The sequence below is a fragment of the Falco cherrug genome, chromosome 13 (genome assembly GCF_023634085.1).
Source record: "Falco cherrug isolate bFalChe1 chromosome 13, bFalChe1.pri, whole genome shotgun sequence".
NCBI lineage: Eukaryota > Metazoa > Chordata > Aves > Falconiformes > Falconidae > Falco > Falco cherrug.
Genome location: NC_073709.1, coordinates 8,995,382 through 9,018,425, shown reverse-complemented (window position 1 = coordinate 9,018,425; position 23,044 = coordinate 8,995,382). Strand labels below are relative to the sequence as shown.

The 23,044-nt window shown below is 41.2% G+C and overlaps 1 protein-coding gene across 3 annotated transcripts; it reads right to left on the bottom strand.

The window, feature by feature from the left end:
* Nucleotides 1-684: 684 nt before the first annotated feature.
* BTBD3 (BTB domain containing 3) lies at nucleotides 685-22,426 on the bottom strand. Of its 3 annotated transcripts, none has more exons than XM_055725988.1 (5): nucleotides 22,330-22,426; nucleotides 10,382-10,646; nucleotides 9,734-9,824; nucleotides 9,132-9,250; nucleotides 685-5,034 (listed from the first exon to the last, which is right to left on the bottom strand). In XM_055725988.1, exons 2-5 carry the CDS (start codon nucleotides 10,522-10,524, stop codon nucleotides 4,002-4,004), a joined length of 1,386 nt encoding a protein of 461 aa, XP_055581963.1. In that variant the 5' UTR covers nucleotides 10,525-10,646; nucleotides 22,330-22,426; the 3' UTR covers nucleotides 685-4,001. The 3 variants fall into 3 exon arrangements, with proteins under 3 accessions (XP_055581963.1, XP_055581964.1, XP_005445656.1); XM_055725989.1 differs by lacking the exon at nucleotides 22,330-22,426 and adding an exon at nucleotides 22,193-22,304; XM_005445599.4 differs by lacking the exon at nucleotides 22,330-22,426 and having other exon boundaries at nucleotides 10,382-14,780.
* Nucleotides 22,427-23,044: the final 618 nt, after the last annotated feature.

Here is a 23,044-nt window from a genome sequence, read left to right as displayed (position 1 = left end):
TCAGTATTTTGGATGAAGTCTTAAGGCACTGTCTTTACTGGGGAACACTTCCTCAATTTTCCATGTCTTTGTATCACAGTGTGGAGTATTTATTAGCTAGTAATATCTGAAAGGTCTCGGAGATAGGCATGACAGAAGTGGGGCTTCAGCTTCACTGACCACAGAAGTATTTAAAATGACGTTTCAAATCTACTGGAAGAAAACTGTTGAGTAAGAAAATAGTCAGAATTCTGGATAATATTACATATTTAACTTTTCAGCAGAGAACAACCTCTTGGCACTAACCATGTCCTTTATTCTGATAGATCAGAGACTGAAAACCATGGCCTTTCCTGTGTCAACTGTCTTTCAGAATTAACACGAGGCCCTCCTCCTTCATCTCCACATGCTTAATAATATTAATAGAACATTAAAATATTAATACTAGTAGACAAGGTCTTTCATAAAGCACATAAATGAATTCATTCACTCTAGCTCATTAGCTTAATCGTCAACCTTTTTACAATGTAACTGATTAACATTTTCATTGTTCTTGTTTTATCCTTAGACTTTTACTTCTTCATGGATCAAAAGATCTCTGAATACATAAGCTCAACAACTATCTGTGCACATCTGTACCACAATAGACGTCACTGAAAGAGATAACTAAGCAAAGGCTCATGCTTCAAAGATACTGCAGGAAACAACCATTTAAGAACCATTTTTATTTGTATGTTTAATGTGATTATACACATTCATGAGTCCAACAAGATCTGCACTGTGACATTAAAGATACAGTACAATAACATTCAACATGAGGTACTTCATATTTATATATATCTGTCCTTTATAAATAATGCTGTAAGCCTGCTAAGGTCAAACACTGCTCCAGCACAAATGGGTGCTGGGACCTGAAGTTAGCTGTTTGTCACAACAAATTAAAAAAAAAAAATCCCAAACCAGTTCAGTGCAATATGTATGTAGAAATTAAAATGTTTACTTAAATACTATTTTAGATATGCAGAAAGTATATTACATTATACTCTCTTATCACATATTCTCCCCACCAGGAAAATCAAAATACAAGTAGCAAGGATGGCCGGGTACAGTTTAAGACAGAATCTATGAACGGATCTCTATTGACATTATGCTTACATTCCAGGTTGATATGGCTGATGCTTGCAAAACTTCAATCAATGTATTCCAGCTTGGATGCTACTGCTAAACCAACCAAGTCGACATTTAGACACCTATTTAAGTGCCCTGATGTCCTAAGGTGACTGATCCTTGCCACCTTCTCACACACCAATACCAGTTAGCATCAAGCTGTGCTGAGACTGAAGTCGCACTGTCAGCATCAAAATGTGTTTTGGGGTGCTTACGTTTGTTCATCCATACTGAAAAACTTTACATGCACCAGCTTGTAAAGCGTGGAATGGACTCAGAGGAATTAGGTTGCTTTCATCCTACCTCGTCAAGAAGATTTCATAAAAGTAGCAAATAAAAACAATAATTAAGTAACAGCTCATTTTCTACATATTACAACTACACAGTATTATGATCTCCTAACTTCCTTTCTAGCCACTGAATGTAGTAGATACCTCATCATTATTTGCAGATAAATAAAAATAAAAAAATAAAGTGAGAACCCAAGTCTAGTTATACCAATGCAGTAATGATCTGTCCCACCAGCTGACACACCTGATTTTTTTCCAAACAACTCAGAATGCAGCTTGCTACTGCAAGCAACTTGTCAATCTGATCATCACTCAAGAGTAATTACATCTACATCAACTGCTTGCTGTAAGAAAACTTAATCAGCTGATTAGCATCTTTCTCTGCTTTCAAATGTATTTAAATAAATAGAACTGCTGCTCAGCTGTCTAAAAGTAGATGACCATTACCTCATCACCATCTTAGATTCCTTTTTGCAGTCTCTTCAGCAACTCTTCCTCCAGTCCATACAATTTATACTCTTGTCTATTTTAGGCTGGAGATCTAAATATAATTAACTGCAGGTTCTTTAAATCACTCTTTGGGAGTTTTCCATGGAGCATTCTGCTTAGATTTCACTAACAGTTGGATTATGTATATCTGTTAGAAAAAAATCAAAACATATTTCTACATATTTTGAGGGTATTTACATTTCAGACAGAACACTGCTTACACACACACACGTATGTATGTATGTATACAGAATGTTAAACACTAAGATGGGTGAAAAGCATTGATCTTGCAGGGGCAGTCTTTTACCCGGCTCTCCTTTTATTACCTAGAGAGATCTGGGTTTTGGCCATATACTGTTTGATGTCTACACTCCAGTTTTACTTACTTCAGATGGTACTTTGGACACTGTAAAGATGTATTGGCACTTTACAATGGCCAGATGCCAAGATTCCAACCGTCAAGAAACACTTAGAGTAATAGTATTAAACTGGTAAGAAATCATATGGCAAAAACATTTTTATTACAAAACTGACAAGTGAATTCAGGGTTGTGCTACATTAATGTGCTGATATACCGTAACATTAATCTTCAGTCTGCCTAAAGAATCATTTGGTCCTCTCATTTCCGTAAAACATATGCAACAAACAGAACCCACTTCACAGGTGGAATAAGAATAAGATGCTTTACAATAGGTAGTGTGTCTCTGAGAAGCAACTGTCCCAATGCAATAGTGAAGGATTTTCTTATGTTCAAATAGTACCTGTATTTCTTTCTTATACTGGTTTCCTTCCCTGATAAAAGGAGTTATGATCCCTAACGGTTTTCCAAAAATGATACTGACATATAACAGGAAGTTTGGGAAAAAAAATTAGACAAGGAAAAGGTCTGTACCACAAAATCCTCTGAGTGATGTGTAATCATAAGCAGTTCAAGAGATCCAACATTAATACATTAGAGAAGACTTCCTCCTCCTCATTATCATCTGATGATATACACCAAGTGTAATATGACCACAGTTGGGAATCTTGTGCCTTTGTCTAAACTTCCACTGATAATGTATGGTAATAAAAGAAGAAATCTCGTATTACAGGAAAAAGCCCAAGTCAGGATTGGTACGTTCCTTTGCTCCTCTATAATCTGCCTCTACCATGTTTAGGAGGAAGAAAAAAAAAAACCCACCCAAAACAAACGAAAAAATATCCTGCATTGGATGACAGGTACTAATTCCCACTTATTTAGCAAGGGTTCAAAGAAAAGCCATTTAAATAGCAAATGAACTTCAATGTAGCAAAAACTAGGTCACGGGAGTAGAGTTTCAAGAGCTGTGTATACAAATGGAACACGTGCAAGTACTTTCTTGCCTTCATGGTGGGATTCCTAGGAAATAGACCTCTGAGGGTAACCTGCCACGCCCATATCCCCTCCTCACTGTGAACATGTCCACGCACTGGGGACATGGTCAGCACGCTGTATAGCTTCCTGAAAGCTGCTTCCTTCTCTCCATCTTCCCCTGTAGCTATCCCCAACAGCTGGCCACAGGAGAATCTCACAGGATGAAGGCTTAAACCCATGCTTTTTCTGCTTACATCTGAAACACTTCTTTCAGCCCCCATTATCAAAAGCAGCTCAGTTTACTGTAATCTCTTAAGTCTGAAGAACACACAGAAGACACAGCTATAAAATAAGGCTCTTCGTTTTCTACCCCTACCTCCCCAAATAACTACAAGCAGAAAGCAAGAAATGGAGAAAATGAAGACAGCATCAGACAAGAAGAGGGGACATCCTCTGGTGATTCACAGGTGCATCAAAGAAAGGGTCAGCACCACCAGCAAACAGGCACCCCTTTAACAAAGCCTGTAAAACTTGCTTGTTCCTAAGAGCTTCCAGTTTAAACATTACACTTAAACTTTATCACCAACGATGCTACAAGTACAGCAAGCCAGTAACTTGCCCACAGCATTTAGTTACATATTACCTGTACTGGTCACATATCTGTAGATAAAAAGCTAAGCGGCAGTAGGCCTGAGCCAGACAGGTTCTTCATAGCAAAATGCTTCATCTCCACACACTTCTATTCAAGCATAAAATATGAGTTCAGGAATTTGCCCTCCCTGTACCCCAGTGCCATTTGTACTGTCCGAAGAGCACTGAAACTGAACAGTCACCTTCCCACACTGAACTTCTGTCATTCCTTCTTGTCCAAAATAGCTGAGTTCGTTACCATCCAGAATCACACTAGCTGTGTAGAAGGTGTCGGGCTCAATCTGCACCGGATATTCAAACCACACAGGAAAAGTGTTACTAGAACCATCTGAGAAATATTTACTCAAGTTCTGGCCTAAGATAACTCCTTGTCGTTTGAGTTCAATCTTGGCACTGTACTCTGCTGATCCACAGCTGGAGCCGTACAGCCCAAAGCCAGCAATAAACACTCTCTTATCTACAGCAAACTGGATGCTGTCACAGCGGCCCCTGTAGCGCCACTGGTTGCTGCGGTAAGCACAGGACTGGAAACGGTGGCATCGCTGAGGAACGAGCCCTTTCCGGGGCTTGCTTACAAACTGTAACTCTGGCTTTTTGGCAGCCGTATACCAGAGGAAGATATCATTGGTTTCGTTCAGAGTCAGAATCCCAGACTGAGCAGCACCATTTGCGAAGTCGTCGAGTGCCATGGTAGGGATGCGTATCAAGTACAGAGCCTTCCCGAGGACTTTGCGCTTGTTCTCTATGGTAGCTGTTAGCTCTTGTCGCTGACATTCCACTTCGGCCCAGTTCAGAGCTGCTTCGAAAACAACAATTTCTTTGGCATTCAGAGTCTCCCTTCGGAGAATGCTTTCAAGTGTCTGAAAATCAATGTCACAGAATCCCTCAGACTTCAAAGCTAGCTCAGCTTGGGCATCAATCACTTCCCAACAGCGCTGGGTCAGGTCAGGTTCCTCAAATAAGCAGCTCTGGGAAAGCAGCACACAGGCATTCTTTGCGCTTAGGCTTGTCTCTAGAAAGTTGACGCAGGCGCGGGCAAGATGAGGGACGATATACTTCTTGGCAGCATAAAGAGTGGCCAGTACGGTATCTGCAGCCAAATCAATTTCATCGCAATATATGTATCTGAAATAAAACACATGCATGTAACATTGCTGCTTAACGCAAAAACGTGATTTGTTAACTACATCTGAAAATTATAAACAAAGAATATTTAAATGGCTCTACATTAAAACTAAGCACTGCTTTTGGGGAACATTGATTAAATCCAGAATGAAAAGCATAAACTAAATTCATTACTCATGTAAGACCACGGAAGAGAACAGGCTTAAATCCAAGCAAAACTTTGCATTTGGGGTACACACTATGCAGAGAAAGGTTACATTTACAACTATGGCCCCTCCAGCTCTGCATTCCCTCCATACATGCTTTGGCTAATGAGAGGCTACCTGCCCCAGGCAGTAGCTCCTCAAGGGCTAACAGAACAGTCTGGAACATGTCTTACAAAGAGCACTTGGACTGGATACTCCGTGAAGGTGAATGGTGATTTGACACGTATATACAAATACAGGAATGAAAACAAGTTTATTGGGAATAACTTAGTCTAAGAGGACAAATTCTTTCAAAGTATATCAGGTGCTATCCATTTTCGTAACTACTGGGGTGTGGTTTTTTTGGGGGGTGTGACTTTTTTGGTGTGTCATCATCGCGTCCCGTCCCGTCCCCCCCGCTTTTTAACAGGCTGATGAAGCATATAGAAAAAGTTAAAAGCACAATTTAATTCTCAGGTTTCTTAATGCTTACAGCATTCTAGCTTCACTAGCACGGTGTTTTTTCTCAGTCTCATTGCATAAGGAGGAAAAAAGCTTTACTGCTATGCTGGTGCGGTGGAAGAGATGAAGGTGAAATTCTGTTTATGTGACAAAACTGCTGGGATTCACTGCTCAGAGAAATGAAGCATTGTACAGTTTGTTCTTTTTAATATCTCATGCTTCAGGGCCCCATTTGCAGCTGGTGAATGCAATGTGCTAAAACCATGCCAAATGCAATTTTACTCTTCATAGGGATAAGCAAGTCTTGATGGTTATGGTTGATAAAAGTATCTTCCTCCAGTAAAGATGAAGTTGTATGTGACCCTGTACTAATTAAAAAATTCTAGTTAGCAGGTTTCCCAACACAATGAATTTTTTGCAGAACAGATGTGCTTGTAAAGTGGAATTAGTACCTAGACTGGTCTGATTATAGTTCAAAATATGTTTATTTGTATTTTGCAGGTGTATGGTACTATCTTCCAAATCACACTTTAAAAAGATGTCCTGAGCAGATACTGCTCAAGCAATATAATAAAATCTAGGAGGTTACAGAGAAAAAGAACACTTACACAGACCCCAAACCTTTTTTTTTTTTTTTTTTTTACCTTTATTACTTTGTTTCAGCTGGTCTATTTATAACAACAAAAAGCAGATCTATGTATCACTGGTTACAGGCTTAGCTCCTTTACTGTCCAAAAAATTTTCAATGTATCAATTCATTCGTTTTTATGATTCTGTTCATTGCTCTCCAACTCTTTTCTCCCTTCGATTACTTCTATTTGCCTGCTAGTACAGCAGAGAATGATGACATCTGTTTTAAATTGAAATAGTACAAAAGTCGCTAGTTTAATATTCATGAAAGTGAAGAACTAATATCACTGATTTACAACAGACACAGCACAGATCGGCTGCCAGCAATATTCCACACTTCTCACTCTGCCAATGCACTTCAACTCTGGTCTGCAATTACTGATATTCCAGTTTCACCCTGTTCTTGAACAGAGAATTCTGCTAGACCAGAGGGTTTGATGTTTGGTAAAACATTCATCCTGGGATGAGACCAGAGTTCTGACTTGAACTGTTGAGATTAAGATAAGATACAATACATTAAAGATACCAATTCAGTGTGTCAGCTAGGCTATTAATTTAACCCTATTTTTAAAACTGTAGATAACAGCCAAAGCAATTTTACCGAGAGAGTAATTAGTATCTACCATTCAAGGTATTCTTTTCTGTGTTACACCTGGCAATACCTTGTCTGATGTTTGTTGCCAGAATGCCCATTACATAGCAAAAGATAAGAAATATTTAGCTGTAAGAATTCACTGTCCAGGGGAAAACCAAAAACAACCCTACCACCCTCTTCTAAAAACCAAACGCACCGCTCCCTCCCCCCCAAAAAAACCCCAAAAAACCCCAACCAAACAAAAAAACCAACCGCAAGAAACTACAAAACCAAACTCAATCTATTTTCTGACAAAGCTTTGATGCGTCCGTCCTGACTGCAGAAAGTAGTGTACGAAGGGATATGAAAAGGAGCTGCTTTGGGATAGGTAAAGTCTTTTCCTTCTGAAGCAACAGCATCATGAACCTTCTGCCATCCACTGCTCACCAGCTGCAAGCAACACTCATGGGGATGATTTCCTACTGGGAGAGGAGTGAAGGGGACCGTGGCTCCCCCCATGCTCCACCCAGTGCAGCACATGCACTGGATCCTGCGATAAGGGGAATGCTGCACTGCTGAGCAACATCCCTTTCCCTTCCCTGCACTGTCATGGCTGCAGTCCCGGTGTTCGCAGACACAGGAGCACTTTGCACGTTCAAGCCCATTGCACCAGTGGAAGTTAGCACTGGCAAGGTTAGCTCAAGATCCACACAAAAAAAGTTTGTGGTCTTTTGATTCTTTACATAAAAGCTGAGAAGGTGAAGAATCCCACGGTCCTGGCCATGCTCTCAAAGATAGTCTCCTAAATTGCCATGGGCTAAACAATATGCCAAGACCTAGATGCCAGTATTAATACTCTCTTTTCTAGGTTTGCTCTCAGAACACATTTCTTAATGATAAATTAAGAAAGCATTCAGTTTTTATATGGCAAAACATGTTTAGCCACAGTGAAATAGATTTGCTGTTCAAAAAGAAAGGGCAGCCAGGGGAATCCAAGTATCTTGTATTTATGCCTTGTAAAATTCTGCGTGAAAGTAAAGCACAAGTCTGAGCTCTGCAGAAAACACAAAACCATAAAGCCCCAAAGCAAGGATCCACAATGCCTACATAATGTCTTATCTTAACTTTACATTCCAGGTCTATAGAACATCTGTGTGACTACAGCTTCTCCTGGCAGTTACTGATATTTGCACAGAACATTTCTGATGTTCATGATAACCTATAAAAACTCTACATACAACTTTGAATGTTCATCTACAGTGCCACTGTAATGTAAAAGAAAGAAGGAATTCATTCTGTCGTCACAAGCTAGTCAAAACAATCTATGAAATACAATAAATTGCTAGCTAGTGATTACACCATTACATGTAAGAAAATCTGCAGCATATTAAAAGGTTCACTATCAGGTACTAATGTATATTATCAGAAAGCAACAGCAGTTACTAACGCTGAAGGGAAAAAACCCTCAAAGCCATAGCATTTCCATAATAGGGCATTTCTCTAATAATCAGAGCTTATGGATACATTCAAGGACAATTCAGCAGCAGAGCTGCTTCATTATGCTCCTTCAGGAAAAGCTAGCATTTCTTACACAGTTTGCAAGAAGAAAAGTAATGATCATGTAAACTGACTGTTTTTCCTCCGTTAGGATAAAAAAACCCTATCCATGTAATCAGCCTTTTTATCACTTTCCAAATGCATCCATATGATAGATGAGGAGAAATTTCATTTTCAGAGGCTGTATTCAATGACTTAGGGTTTTTTCTAACACAAGACCTGCATATTGCAAGTTTATAAAAGAGCTGGAACGATACCAATATACAAATGCAGCAATGCTGGGTTTGGGGGGTTTTGTGTGCGTGTTTTTAACTTTTCACTATGCTTGCAAAGAAGAACAGGGTTTTTTTGTTACAGCTGACAATTCTTTTTAGTAACTCCATTCCTTTGTGTAACTTGTAGTGACAAATCAGATCAATAGGCATTACAGTATACAATGTACCCAAAGATCCCCTGTCAAAGTCATTATTTATAACTGCCTACATTAGTCTAACATATGCGTGCCCAGGAAGTAGAGGGGGAGAGCAAAATGAGGTAAAAGTTTAAAATACTTGAAACACAAAAAGAGGAATATTTTAAGCAACTGCTTTCTTTCTGTTTATACAGAAGTTTAATACTTTAACTACGACATTACCAGTGTATGTATACATCAGAAAGGAAAACATATCCAGCAGATGAATGATGCTTACTTCAGCATTGCGAGAAAAGCAGCAGGCTCAACATCTGGTATACGGATTTCATCTTTGTCCTCAGCAAGCTCTCCGTAAAACATCGCGTGGAATACAGAGCTCCCAACAGCCAGGACATACTGTTGAGAAAGGGAAATCTTATTTCATGCTTCAAACTGAAAGCACTGCCAACAAAAACAATGTGGGAGAGTGGGCTTCACTGACAGACTCTATAGACACACTTCAGTAAGAAATGAAGTCAAAGTTAAGAACAGACTTACACATTTTCCCTGCATTTTACTCTCATGGGCATACATGCATTAGCTACTGGAAAATGTTCATATCCATCACAGAAGTTAACTATTTCTAGAAAATCTCAAGAGTAATATTAATCAACAGCACAAAGCAGTATTCCTAACTTTACGATTGCCTTAGCACAAGTGTACTGTTTAACTGAAAACACAAAGAAAAGCAAGGGACAGACTATTCCACTGCATGTAGCCTTTTAAAATACAGAATTATGCCTGTCCCAGAAGAGCCAAGTCTCCCATGCTACGTCCTGGTATAACCATGTTCGCTCTCTGGCTATCCCCACCCCAGCTGATAATGCAGCTGTTGCTTACTTTGTGTCCTGGCAGCCGCTGGGTCCCACCTGGTGGCCCGACCACAAAATGAACATCCGCCATCAAGTCATTGTTGAACATCACTGCATTTCTACAAACAGAGGTAATGTGTTAATTTACGGCGCCTAGGAACTCTCTGCTTGCCCCACACCCAAGAAATCTAATTTCTTAACAACTTAAAGTTGCATGTTAGTAAAGAGAAGCGTGTCACGCTTTGTTTTAAGCTACTTTACAAATCATCACACGAATATACCAGAGCATAAACTAAGGGTGTGTGCGTGTGCAATAAAAGAAACCCCAAACTTACGAGAAGTTTTCAAGAAGTAGAAATTAAAGTCGAGAGTATGTATCACTGAAAATCCTCACTAAGGTCCAAAAGCAAATCTTTACGAGCATGCTACAGCTTCCAGCAACAATTTTATTTACTCAAGACAAACAGCTGCACTGTCTGGAAAAAGATACTAAAATTTCCATTACCATAACACTTGTTCCACAGGGAAGGGGGGCGGGGAGGTGGGAGTTTAAGAAAAAAAGAGAGAACTGTGTTTCCTTCAATAAATAAATTAAAAACTAAACATATGCACTACAAACACTTTGCTACTTTTCATCACTCATTCAAACAGCAAAAATAAACTGCCCTGAACCTACCTCTCTCTGATGGTTGGATAAAGTCCTTGCCAATTAGGTGCCGGAATAGTGTTGTTGTTATTGAGATTTTGCTGGTGGTACTGCTGGACAGCAGTTGTATTAGTGTTGGCTGGTTTCTTTCGGGGAAAAATATCAGCAGCCATCTTCTTCTTCTTTTTGGTCTTCAAGGTAATGATTTCATAGCAAACTGGAGGCAATTTGCTGTTGCTACTGCTGCTGTTATTCCCCTTCTTAGAGCTCTTCTTGGACCTGTTCTTGACCGTCTCTGGAAGCATCAAGAAGAAGGTGAGACATTTCATGTTCTTTCCTTTCTCATCTACCATGAGTATACTTGTCTGTAAAGCTAGATAGCCTAACTCGCTAGGAACATTAAGAAATGCACGTGGAAGCTGTTAACAGAGCAGCAGAGCTCAGAGTTTGCTTCTTTTCCAGCAAGGCAAGGTGACCTTTCCAGTGCACCGAGTAAGAAACTGGCTTTAAGTTTGATCCAGTACTTGAATCGTTAAAAACATCCCCATCATTCCTGCCAGTTTTATTTCTTTCCCGATTTCCCGATAAGGAATTGCCAGAAAGCACTGCAGCCTGCGAAGAGGGTACGTGTGTGGCTGCAGCACCGGCTTTCTGAAGGGGGCTAGCAAGATGCGCTCGGTAGCCCTGCTCGCCTGCTCCGCAAGCTGAACTTGTGCGTTGAAGGGAAGGGAACTGAGTAGGTATTGCAGCCCTGCAGATGGAGTCAGCCGGCGTTCGGAGCCAATAGCTGAAGTCACCGATAACGATTGGACTCAGCCGCACAGTGACACCTATTGTAACGTACGCCGCTCTGACATTAAAGCGACAGCAGTCACACTCCTCATTCCATACGCAGAGCTAAGTAATAAAGTAATAAATGGCATGCACAGTTGCGTAAGCACACGACTGGCCAGAAGCATGTGTGTTTTAGCTCTCCTTGATGCTGCTTGAATTTTCACCGGGGAAGCAATAAAAAGTTGCAATCGAGTAGAAAGACGTATTTGAGCCTAAATATTTCCGTGGGAGCTATTTCCACACGCAGTCGGTATTCGCATGACTTCATCTGCCTCGAGTATTCCCACAAATCCCTACCGTAACAGTTGTTCAGCAAAAGCACACTGTAGATACCAGAAACAAATTAAAGCAATCAACTAGCAGCAGCAAAGACAGCGATGCAGTTAAACAATCCCTTTCAGCTCGGCTTCTACTCCAGTGTAACATGAATAGAGATGAGGTCACAGCTTTAGCTTTAACTCCTTGTGTTTCTAGATAATGTAATAGCCTTTGACAGGGGTTCCAAATCACTAAGCAGTGCTAATTAAGCCAGCTTACACCAGACATGGTAGCACCACATCAGAAGAAAACTTCTAGATGTGCAATCAGATTAAAGCAATCAGAGTGAATATACTTAATCAATATTTCAAAGCATTAAATGAAAAAGTCTGAATGATTTACAACAGTCTCAGGCAGAAATCACTCCTTGAGATGCAAACACACTGATTTTATTCACAAATACTTCCTGAAATAAACAGGATATAAACTATGCCAACCAAACCATTTAAATAGGAAAGATGACTAGTTTTCAGGCATTAGTTTACTTAGAACTTAAATTTAGATCAGATTTCCTTAACGGTAGGTCAAAAGTATTAAAAAACCCATGCAAGTATAGCCACTTAGAAACAAAAGCAGGGAAATAAAAAATGTAAGATATTAGGTATCAACATTACACACCTTCAAATAATGGGGATATAATTAAACACAATTTCATAATTATTTTCAAGTTTTAAAGAAAAACATCCCCTGCTTTCAAAGCAGATTTAGATCTTTTTAGTCTTAATTAGTTTTGCTGGACAAAAGTACAACAGTGAAATTAAAGTGATCAAGGAATGGTGGAGAAAAGGCTGACCTTGCTGAAATCCCTGACAGAAATCTGCCACTGACTTGAACCTGAAGCACAGAAATATTACTCAGGCTATTTATTGAAACAGCATCACAAGTGCTTGAATCACAGTTATGGCTTTGTAACACAATCTCAGAACGTCTTTAAACCTGAAACTGTGCAGGTAATTTAAAAAATTATCTGGTCTCCTTGGGAGACAGTCCATATTAAGCACCAACTAAACACCCTGGCAGTTGGCCATCTAGAGACTTTGCTGCAGTGGTTTGGGATGATACCATTTCCAGACACACGTCTGTCCTCTCTGAAGTCACTACTCACAGAAGGGGGAAAAAGAAGAAAATGTGTCCATGCCTCAATGCTACACTGCACGACCCAACATCTTAGTGCAAAATCTCCTTCACCAGTAATTTAAAAGATGGTATGTTACACCTACTGTGGCTGAAAGGCAGAGATACACTCCTAAATACAGTGAGAGGCAGGGTTATGTAATTTAAAAAAAAAAATCTAGCAAGCTCTTCTTTCTCTTCTCCACCCCCTTCCCCCATTTTTTTTTTTTTAGTTTTTATCTGCAGCAGATTGTTTTGGAAGGGAAGCTAACAACCTCAGCCATACTGAACTGCAGAGAGGTAAAAGAACGGGTAAAGGAGAAGAAACTCATCTCACAGATACAATGTTTGTTAACTGCTCACAGCTGAGAGTTTCTAACAGACACAGGAGGTATTCTCAGCACAAAATTTGAGTTTGTTGAGTTTTCATGTTTTTTTCCCCTCTTTATATAATTTTCCAGCCCTCCTAGTTACAAAAATAACCCTTTTGTCACTGCACAGGGCAGACATTTAAAAAGAAAGAAGTTTTAAAAAACCTCTTAAAGATAAAGAAAAACCATGCACCCTTCAGAAAATCTGGTTCTCAGCACTGCAGTTGGCAGAAGGTAAAAGATAACAAGGGTTTGGAGATTCATATGAGAGATTTGATTTTCATCCCATAAATCTATTTTATAGACTACCAAAACACATAAAAATCAAGGTCCTCGCACATTTTTTCAAACCGCTTGACCAGTACAAATCCAAAGATTACACACATGCACCCCAGATAAGGTCACTGGGAGGATACAGAAGAGAAAGAGAATGACAAACAGACTGGCTGGTCAACTCACTGTGGGAAAGACAGATTGTAAACATGAACCTGTAGAAGTCCACCATACCTCTGACTTGTGTAGAACACAATGCACGTATAGCATGATGTGCTTTCCTGCGAAAGGAAGGGAGGGAGAAGCTACAGCTGAAGCATGTTCTGCCTGAATCCAGCTCCAGCAGCCAGACAGACACACACACCCCAGTAGACAAGAAGTATCTACGTGACAGGCTAAAAGTCCACCCCAGTAAATAAAAAGCCTAATTGCCATATTGCTTGTTCTTAGGCCATCCACAAAATCTACTCTGCTGTAACTGGAAAATAGTGCCCATTCCAAAACAGACTCCAAAAGTTCCTACGAAAAACTACAAACCTATTACAGCTTTATAACACCTTCCATTGCTCAGAAACTGTCTCATTAGATGCATGTGAAATGGAAAAAAATCACCCAAAGAATTAGTGCTAGTTGCACTCACTCCATTTAGGCAACCACTTCCATTTATTATCCTATGGTTTTCTTCTCTTACCGTACACACACTGTTAATGAACTTACAAATCAATGAGTTAGCAGTCAGGAAAAGCAACCTATGAACTGCCCCCCCGCTGAAAGACTAGTGAAAACCCCAAGTTCAAATCAGTCTGTCTCAGGAAAAGGATCAAGGAAATCAACCTTCTCTCACCCAAAGATCAATCCATTTCTGAAAGCTTATTACGTGTTCCTCACCTTCTTTGGCAATTCTCATTTTTCTTCATTAATTATACATTAGCAGAACCAAACTTGATATATACAACTTAGAAAAGGGAAATACAGTTCTTCAAAGGCACATTAATCTTTATTTGATAAGCAAAGCAGTCAAACCAGAAATATTTTAACTTAAAGGGTATAGGAAATTCCACGCTCAAATCTGAACACTGGCCTAACAAAAATCTAAAATGCCAAAGATGAAGAATTAAGCAAAGGACTATATTCTGAGGCTAGATACCATACATCAAGTTACATGCCCCTTTTAAATTTCTAGGAGTAAGTTACAGGCCCTTGGAAATCAGCTCCTGGCTAAGTATTGTGAAAAAATGAAGCATCAATTTTGCTGTTGAAATCCAAATGTGTGCAATATACCTGCAATCAGTTTGATTTATCCCTTAAGACAGTAATATACCTTGACGCTATTATGAGGGTTGGAACAAGAGTTGTACCAACTCTTGGTACAACGTTTAATACTATGTTACTACTATAATTATGCCTTTGTAAAGGTAACTTCCAATTGGAAATGAAATGATTTCTCGGGGTTGATGAGCATACTCTTCCTCATATTACATCAGTCTCTCCTGCTGCAATAGCAAGTATAACCATGTTTTCCTATTTACTTTTTTTCTTCTTCTTCTAATAAGTTGTGGGTTTCTGTATCTCTTCTTTACAGGTCCATTCTTCATGCAGTAACATGAACTGGACAATTATATAAAAACCCAGCTTTCATCAAAATCTCCAGTGTTCTATTACAACCAGATACTGAATAAAGGCATGAATTCCAAGCAGGCAATGAGAAAATACATGTATTTTGTTTTGTAAAGTTGCGAAGCCTCTCACTTGACAGATATTATGCCTATGTATTATTAACATTCTTTGTTTAGATTCTGAAATTCCTCTTACATGGAAACAAATTTCATAACATGTATCATAATTAACCAAAATAAACACACAACGCTACTTGTTCAACAGCTCTACCTGTCCACTGCTAATTTCCATTGCATTTAAGTTGACTTTAGGCACTCATTTAAAAATTTAAAAAAAGTTCAAAGAACAAATAAACAAAACAAAACACTCAAGAACCCCAACCCACACACCTGAGGAGCCTAGTTCTGTTTACCTATCTATGAATTGTTTAGTCATTGGGAAGAATCCTTCCCAATGACCATTCCAACCCTTCTGGTTTGTAAAAACGCTCATTTGGAAAGGGGACTGACAGCTCTACTCTTGCTTTCCTCAAATAAAAAATGCATTACAGTTGACAAAATCTTCCAACCTCCTCTCTCCTAAGTTTCTGATTGGCAGCACTGAAAGTAATCAAGATTGCATCCACTTCTGTCTGTTGCATGGACAACTTGGGCCTGAAGTCTTACTAAGTAAGGTCTTCTACTGGGGGGGGAGCGGTGCGGGGAAGGGGACAACAAAAAGCAGGAAGAAGGATGGGCAAAATTGTAAAGACTCTCAGAGAAACCAGTATACAGGGTAAAAAAATAGAGAGCATTTATTTCCCAGAATAGCCAAGAGCTGGGTAAGAGCAGAACAGCATCAAAGTAGAACTGCATTTTGAACCAACACTAGAAGCTTTCAACCAAAGCCCAAAATAGCTGAACTGTATTTTGCTATAGGTCTTACACTACACTAGCAACTTAGTTGTTGGCAAATCCTCTTCTCAACTGCTTAAGTTTTTAAAGTATGAGGATTTAAACACTTCGCATAATAATATCCACTGAGATAGTTTTTGCTTTTTTTTTCCTAAATGCCCTTAACTCTTTAAAACAAAAGCAGAAAGCCCTGAACAGCCCAGTCAACAGGTAAATACAAACTTACACAAATTAGAAGCTTAAAGAATGATTATTCAGATACATTTTACTCTTTCATTATTTTATTATTTGCCAGCATATACGCTGCGTCTCTGCATGGCACTTCTTTTTGGTATCCCTACCAAAGCAGCCTTAATCTTTTTAATATGTCCTTTTTGTATCTGCAATCATTTTCATTTTGGGGTTTTTTTGGTTGGTTTTTGGTTTTTTTTACAGCAATATCTTTTTTGAGACAAAGTAATCAAAACAAAACATCATATTTAAGAATAACATTTAGCCTTATGTTTACTTGCGAATAAACATCCACTTTCCTTCTGTGTGGATTTCAATTGGCTCTCCACCACGCTATTCCTACACGAAGTGCAACGTCTCCCACTGTCAGTTTTTTCCTATTTCCTTCTTGCTTGGCTGCTTGAAGTCCGCATTTTAACCCCAAACACAATGTATCACAAAAAAACTTCTCTAGGCTGTTGGAGTTTTGTTTCTAAAGGTTCTGTTCCCAGCTGGGTCAAAACAAATACAGCTAGTGTATTAAAGTAAGAAAGAAAAAAAAAGTTTAGAATTCTTTGTTTTTCGTTATGATTTCAATACTATGCTTGCTGCATGAATGACAGTCCATATAAACCATAACTGCATTAAGAAAGGTTTATATTTACACAACCTACAGTGAACATATTTGATCCAGTTACAGTGAATTATCACCCAAACCTTCTGTTCTGAGCACATGGAAAGAAATAATGTGAAATGCTTCACTATAACACAAAATATATGATTTTACCAGCCTGCTGAGACATATTGCCCAATATCATAGTTCAGGAACTGCAGGTAGAAAATATCCCAGAGCAGAATTTGCAATTTATTCAATAAACATTAATTTGCTACTTGATAGTTCAAAGTAAAACCAAGAATTATAAATGAGCTGAGATGAGAAAACCTGCAACTGCAAAATGAGAATGCAATTCAAGGTTACAGGAGATAAAATTTTTTCTACAAATTTTAAACTGACAAATTATGCATTTCTTCCCCATCACTACTACCCTAGCTTGTTCATTTCACTTCATGTTGAGTCTTGCTCTTGACAGCCTGTGGGGTTAAAAAATAAGGTCTTGCTTTTTTTATTTATTTCTAAAGATGATATTGCAAAGCCGAAAGCATTCAACCCTTTTCCTAAGACAGAGGTCAACTTTGACTCTACTCCACCTCTTACCAAAACTGACTTACAAAGGAAAGATCAGATAGCTCAGGAAATTGGTAATGAGATACAGTGGTTTTCATCTCTAGGTCACTAATTCTAAATTGACCAAGGTCAACAGTAATCAAAAGTCATTAGCATTTAATGATCATTCAGTGCCCTGTGAGAAAGAAGCTAGTGATCTTAGTGCACTTCAGAAAAACCACCACTACAATTAGTACTCACATGCTGCCTATTTCAAGGGAGAGATCAGGATCGGATGACTACAGGCAGAACTTCCTATCTTACAGACAGATCTTGCCTATATAGACAAACCTTTATACAAATTTTAACTCAGCTCAGAAACTATTCCTTTTAAATTGAATAGCTAAATTAATATAGGGTCTATAAAGGGCAGATTGTAAGGTGACTGGGCCTGCTCCTTTACATCAGTGGTTCCCAAACGTCCTTGTCCCCCTACACACAATAGGTCTGCAAAAAGCCAATGCTAACGCAGATAAAAGACACTTCCTCAGCAAGCCATCACTTGTGAGAACTGATGGCACTATAAGAGTAACTACTCCATGAGTATCCACAAGGGGACTGCATTAGTTGATTATATTGGCATATAATTGTTCAAGGACTACATTTTTCATGTGCACATAACCTACATTCACCACGTCAAACCACAGCATTGAAGGACCCTGGGGACAAAAAAAGGGGCAAGGATATTGCTGTGACCCACAATATACTTGTTCTGGGGCCTGCAAACTCCTGGGACTGCCAAGCTACAGCACCTTCCAACAAGGCTGCGAAAAACAGAAGGGACTTTTGAAAAGCTTGGTTAGCTGTTTGTAATGTCAATGTCATTAGGGTCAGTCATGGGAAAACTACATCATGCCAATCCGTAGTTTTACACCTAGTGAAGTTTAGGGAACATGTGGCTTAAAAACCCAGAGCCCATCAGCAACTCAGCATATGTGTTTACAGCGGAAAAACATACATGGAACCAGTCAGTATTAAAAATGGGGAACAACTGGTACAGCTTCTTATTCCCACTGCATTTTAGCTGAAGAAGATTACTTCAGTTACTGAAAGAGAAACAGGTCAGTACATTGGCAAACCAAGCATTCGATAAGAAATGCTTTGTCAAACACGGTGGCTCACTTCTCAGAAGTGAGAATCAAAACCCATGAGTAACAACTCTTGCAGTGTTTTGACAACTGTTTAATAACCCCAGTTTTTAGATATGAGAGACTGATGAATGCTAACCTGAGCTGCATCCAAATAGTTCAAGGAACGGAACCAAACGTTATATGCATTAAACTGCACTGAATTAATCTGCCTTTGCCACACATCAGAAGCCGTGGATCTTGTTACTTGCCCTTAACTTTGTTTCCAGACTCTCACAGCACAGGCAGCCTCTGTTTGAAAGGCGGTTCCACAGGGGTATAAAGATGTCAAATTTTCATCTTATCAACTGTTTTAGAAAATCAGATCTACTTTCCTTTGCAGCAAATATTTCAGTGACACTTGCCTATCAGATATTACACTTTAGAATTTCGATCTGTTTCTCTTCCTCTTTACAAGTGAATGGCAGCTACTTTACAGTAATGACTTTTCAAGACTAACATACACATACTACTCAAATTCTGGTTTCAGAATATATTTTTAAGCATCAAGATGTATTTGTCTAGTGATGTTAGGATATCCTAAATGCCTGTTCTCCTTCACAATAACTGTTTCAGAGACCCCATGACATGTCAGAACTGCAGTAGAAAAGAAGAAATCAAGGAAGGAGCAAGTGAATAAACATCGGAGCATAATTAAGGGGCTGTGCAAGGTAAACATACATACGCATTAGCTTTCTGTATTACAAAGTTTTGTATAGTATGAAAACCCTCACTTCTTCTTGGTAGACAGAGTAGTATCACCTTGGTCTGACAGGAGAGCATCACCAAAACAAAAATCAAATTGCACTATGAAATCGAATGCACCTAGCTGCACTTTCTACATGTTTATGTGTATATTATTACCCTACCATCACATAGTATTCCTTTGAGCTACATTCCTTGACAGAAACTGAGCAAGCTGTCAAACAGGACAGAGATTTCTTTCATCTCTGAGTTGAACTGTATGCTTAGGACACCAAAGGCAGGCAAAACACTGCAACAAAGGGATAGTGTAAGCCACTGCACACATTTCCATTGTAAATAACACACAAGGTGACATGCTGTTACATAGCATGTGGCATATTATGTATTTCAAAGGGGTTGTGTTCTATCAACTATGGCAAGCCTACATACAAAATCTCACACCTATCAGGCACAAGCAAACACGCAACCTGACTGAAGAGTTGCTTTCTTTTCCAACTCTCAGAAAACCCTTGCAACCAAGCAAACTTTGAGCAAACACAGAGGCAGCAAAGCTGTATTTCCAGAGAACGTAGTTTTTTGAAGAAAATTACTCCTTTAAATTGCTTTGGATGGATGTGAAGAGGAGAACCTGCAGCTAGGGTGGATACAGAATGTAACCTGGTACACAAATACCCTGTTCACAGGAGGGTGTCATCAACAAGTCACTCAGCCCTGTACTAAAGTGGTACGTGACCCTCTAGTGAAATATTTATTCAGGATATCAGATAATCTCAGGATACAGGTAACAGGGCTGGACAAGGTGATGTCTCAAGATGCCTCCCAAATCTGTTTTCTGCAATTCTACACCCTACTTACCCAGGACAGCCAGCAGACATTCACAGTTCACCAGTGTTTTAAAATGCAAGCACTTTCAGACTCACTTGCTTCTTTTTAGCTTTCCGAGTTATCAACTCAGACAGGGCAGCAGGATCAGAAAACAGACAAACCAGGCTCAGAAAAGAGCAAGTTTGCAAATCTGAATTAAGTGACCTTTTACTTAAGCTTTCCCACCCCTCTCTGTTTTCTGACATACATACATACATATAACGTGGTTATGTAATTAAGGCACAGGACTGGAATCCAACTTCATGGCAGAAAACAGAATTGAAGACAACTTCCACCACACAAAGCTTTTAATCTTTTCTTTCCAAGATTCCCATCTCTTATTTCCTTCTTTTGCTTTATCTATCAGCTCTTTGAAACTGTTGCTTATCACTTATTTGTATAGTGCTTCACAAAATAGGGCTTCCACGCCAGCTGAGGTACCTAAACACTCGCCAACAAGGCCAGCAAGGTTCAAGTAGTTAGTAGAGAGTGCTATATAGGAGAACTCTTATCAAAGAAAACCAATGCATGGGGCTGAACTACATTCTGCTGCAAAACTAGCATCAATTGCGCAAGTTCACCCAACAGATGAAGACCTAAATTTCTTCTGACAACATAACACACAGCCTATCATTATCTGACCTCTGTTTTAATTGAGCTAGCACTGATACTTTCATCATAAGCATAACAACTGTTTGGTAACTGCAAAAAAAAAAAAAAATTTGCTCAGAAGCTCTAACAAGCAAGTGTCCAAATAATCAAAACTACTGTTGCAACTTCCATCTTTTTTTCTCAGCTTTAAAGGGTGGCCTAAAGAAATTGCATACTGATTCTGAAGGGTGCTTCCTTCAGGGCAGAGCTGAGGATCACTGGAGGGGAAACACAAGGAAAGTTATTGTGCAGTTAGCTGCACAGTGTACTTACCATGGGGGATTTAAAAACAAAACAAAAAAACCCCAAAACCCCATCAAACCCTGCACTCTACATTCAACTTTGTCAATCCTGCAGAATTTATTCAAATTAATAAGGCTCTAAGAGATTTTATTTGGAAAGTTAAATTACCCAATAAACCCAAAATACTACGCGTTGTGACACACTGCACATACTTTCTGTAGGAAACTGTGAGACCGGTACTTTCCCATCAATGAAAGTTATTTTGAGCCTAACTAGCAGAAAACTTAAAGTAGCTCTAACATAATATTGTATACCTATAACCCAACATCACCTCTCTCTAGAAAAAACATTCAAAAAGCCCAGGACACCAATTGAAGTCTGACAGATTAGACACTGAAAACAAAGACTAACAACAATGCAGAAAACCCGCACCAGCACTCCTCAGATGAGACACGGTCAGTCTGGTTTAATTAGGTATGTTAGTAACCATCATTTCAGGAACATATAAATACCGTAACTTCAATTCCAGCTTTTTTTCATTTTAAGTGAGAACAACCCGCTAGTCCCTCCTGGGTTTAAATGCGTGACCACTCAGGAAACAGTATAGGAAAATGGACTGATAAACCTGAAGGTTGCTACAGGTGGACTTCCTCGAAACAAACAGGGAAAAAGTAAACGGTAAAGGTGTGGGCCCTTAACTACTCAGCCTTCAGATACACGAGGAAGTTCGCCCAGGAACACGGGGAAGGGCAGTTGGTATTTACGTCAAACCGCGTACAATTATTAATTGTTCCTCTAGGAAGTTTATTGAATCGATAATTAAAGTACTTCTTTAAAAGAAGCACTGCTTTAAGCAGAAAAACAAAAACTCACACCAAAGCCCAACTTTCAGGTCTACCCAGGTCTGATTTTCGCCCAGCGCCAGCGCTGCCCCACGCAGCCCCGGCCCGGGGCTCAGCACAGCCGGGTCCGCGCCCGGTGCCCCCGCCCCGCCCGGCGCCTCCCGCCGCCCCGCTCCGGCACAAAAGGCAGCTGCACAGGCGCGGGGTGCACGGCCGCAACACGCCAAACGGCCGCGGGCACAACGGATGACTTGTAGCCGGCAAAGCCCGTTCCCCGAAGGGCTCTTTGTGCCGGGCGCCGGGGCGGCGGCAGCCAGGCCGGCCGCGGGGGGACCGCTCCCCCGCCTCGCTCTTCCCAAGTTTGGCGGCGGCAGCGCCCGGCGGTGCCGGCGCTCAGGTGCGGCCGCTCCGCCCCGTCCCTCAGGCAGGCGTCCCCGCAGGACGGCCAGGGACCAACGGCCGCCCGCCCGCGGCTCCCCCGCTGCCGCCGCCCCAGCCCGGCCCGCCCGCCGCCCCAACGCGCCCCTTCGCCCGGCGCCGCGGCAGCTCCCTCACCCGCCGCAGGACGGCCCCGGCCCCGCAACGCCTGGGGCCCAGCGGGGCCACCCGCCGCCGCCTCAGCGCCGCGCCCGCCCCGAGCGCCCGGTACCGGCCGCCGCGCGCCCGCGGCCCCGCCCGCGCCCCGCACTGACCTGAGGGCGCCCCCGCTCCCGGGGCGGCGCGGCCCCTCGCATCGGCACGCGCAGCCCCGCCTCGCACGACGCGCCCGCTCGCCCCGCGCGCACGCGCACGGCCCCGCGCTGCTTTCCCCGCGGGCGCGAGCGCGCAGCCCGGGCGGGCGGGGCGGCGGGCACGCGCGTGGGCTGATCCCGCCGCGCCGCGGCCTCGGCTCGGGCCCGCACCTGAGGGGCGGCGGGGCCCGCGCTGTCCCGGCCGCCGCGCGGCGTTGGCTGCCCCTCAGGAGCGGGGCCGCGCCGTGCGGGCGGGCAGCGCGGGCCCTCGCCCCGGGGAGGCCGGTCAGGGCCTGGCCCCGCGGCCCACGCAGGTGCCGGGGTGCAGCCGGCGCCCGCCCGCAGCAAAGGGTTCAGTTTTCACCACCAGAAGTGGGGCTTTGGCAGGGGACACACTACCAGCGCCTTTTTTTTAAATTAAAAATCGCATTAATGCCTGAAATAGAAGCACGTGCTTGGCGGGTAACATCCAACCTGCCTGAGGCGGCACCTCAGAAAAAGCGATTTCTGTGAAGGAAGAGCGCACTGTTCCCTATAGACAACAGCTTTTTTGACTTGCAGTTACAACGACTATCATTTTCCCACATAAAACATTGCTTTTGTTCATCTGCTCTCCCTCCACCTCTAAGCAAAGAAAGAAAATAAAAATAAACCCTACGGCAACATCTCTGGCCGT

Coding starts and splice junctions, on each gene's coding strand:
- BTBD3 (XM_005445599.4), bottom strand. CDS start 10,704: ATGGTAGATGAGAAAGGAAAGAACATGAAATGTCTCACCTTCTTCTTG. Junction 9,251..9,733: donor AGCGGCTGCCAGGACACAAA/GTAAGCAACAGC, acceptor CTTTCTCAACAG/TATGTCCTGGCTGTTGGGAG. Junction 5,035..9,131: donor GCTTTTCTCGCAATGCTGAA/GTAAGCATCATT, acceptor GTTTTATTTCAG/ATACATATATTGCGATGAAA.